Source organism: Otolemur garnettii, unplaced genomic scaffold, assembly GCF_000181295.1.
Source record: "Otolemur garnettii isolate 467f Iridium unplaced genomic scaffold, OtoGar3 scaffold00141, whole genome shotgun sequence".
Lineage (NCBI taxonomy): Eukaryota > Metazoa > Chordata > Mammalia > Primates > Galagidae > Otolemur > Otolemur garnettii.
The window spans coordinates 1551403-1553207 of NW_003852536.1; the positions used below are offsets into that span (position 1 = coordinate 1551403).

General features: G+C 37.0%; 1 protein-coding gene across 2 annotated transcripts in view; it reads left to right on the top strand.

Moving 5' to 3' along the window:
* The window catches only part of TFB2M (transcription factor B2, mitochondrial), a 17098-nt gene extending 16253 nt beyond the window's left edge, over positions 1-845 (top strand). For both annotated transcript variants that reach the window (XM_003798828.3, XM_023518559.1), the window contains exon 8: positions 274-845. In XM_003798828.3, coding sequence (XP_003798876.1) covers positions 274-460 — 187 coding nt within the window. In that variant the 3' untranslated portion in view covers positions 461-845. The remainder of the gene's footprint in view (positions 1-273) is intronic.
* The last annotated feature ends 960 nt before the right edge of the window (positions 846-1805 follow it).

Sequence of the window (1805 nt, forward strand, 5' to 3'; positions counted from 1 at the left end):
GTCCCAGCTACTTGGGAGGCTGAGGCAGGAGACTCGCTTGAGCCCAGGAGTTGGAGGTTGCTGTGAGTTGTGATACCATGGCACTCTACCCAGGGGGATAGCTTGAGGCTCTGTCTCAAAAAAAAAAAGAAAGAAACATGAAGTTATTGCAAGCTCTTAAATAAGAGTAATTATGTATAAGTTAGGTATTTTAAATTGGGCGTATAAGACATCTCTATCCACGCTGACAGTTGTATGAGGAAGAATTAAGCAATCTTCGTGTTTCTTTTGCAGTTCTTTGACTCCGATTGATACAAGGCATATATTGAAAAAAATATGTATAAATGAAAAAGTAAAAGTAACTAATATATATCCTGAAGAATTTAAACGCATTTTTGAAGCTATAGAGTGTTCCAAAGATCATGCTTATAAGTGGCTATATGATGACAGCATGGAAGACACAAAGTATGTAGAGAACTAGACCGTCAGGACAGGAGCTGGAGGAGTTTATTTATTTGGAATGATGACACAAAAGAAAAAGAACTAAATTGTGGAAAGCTCACATCCTTTCAGAAGATAACTCTTCTTTTATACACACTAAGCAGATTACTTCTTCTGAAGTTGATACTGGTATATTGGATGAAATGGCTGCTATTTTATTCACAAGTCAATAAAATGAAAACTTTATTGTAGACGATCAGCTTGAATTTGTTTTGTTTCAAATTCCTATCTACTTTAAGCACACTGGAGGTTGTAGGCTGTTACCAGTTGAAATTTAGTTTACTCTTTAAAATCTTTTTGGTCAAACATCTTACAAGGTATTAAATATTTAACTTCCATCATTGTTGGTTTTATATCCTACTACTGTGGGGCAAAGCAGTCTATATGTTGTTAAGCTTAGAAAGTAAACAAAAGTGGTTTGTTTTACTTTTCAGTTTGTTGAAATGTATTAGCAAATACTGTATAATAAAATTATTTAAATTTTAATGATTTAAACTTTTTTCAAAATTAAAATATTTTAAGTAATAAGATTTTGTGATTTTTTTTTTAAGTGAATGATTCAATCTTTGTTACTCAGAAGTCTCTTAAATTTGTGTTCCATCGGCTCGGCGCCTGTGGCTCAAGTGGCTAAGGCACCAGACACATACACCTGAGGTGGTGGGTTTGAATCCAGCCCGGGCCCGCCAAACAATGATGGCTGCAACCAAAAAATAGCCAGGCATTGGGGCATTGTGGCGGGCACCTGTAGTCCCAGCTACTTGGGAGGTGGAGGCAGGAAACTCGCTTGAGTCCAGGAGTTGGAAATTACTGTGAGCTGTGATACCATGGCACTCTACCCAGGGGGACAGCTTGAGGCTCTGTCTCAAAAAAAAAAGAATATTTACTTAGGCCAGATGTAGTGGTTCATACCTATAATCGTAGCACTCAGAGAATGAGTTGGGAGACTTGCTTGAGCTCAGGAGTTGAGATCAGCCTGAGCAAGAGCAAGACGCAGTTACTAAAATAGAAAAATTAGCCAAGCATGGTGGTATGCACCTATAGTCCCAGCTACTAGGGAGGCTAGTAGCCTCCCAGAGTGCTAAAATTACAAGCATGAGCCAACATGCCTATACACTTTTTTTTTTAACCTTTGTTGTATCTGAATTTAGGAATGCAGCAAAATTTAGCTTTGACCTTAGTTTTTGGCCAAAATCTATTTAGCTTTGGCTTTTGTTTGGATATTCCTGAACTTGTATGTGATGAATGATCACATAACTACATACGTAACTCTATTAATACAACATATTACATACATACATAATACAAATCTATACATACAACATAAC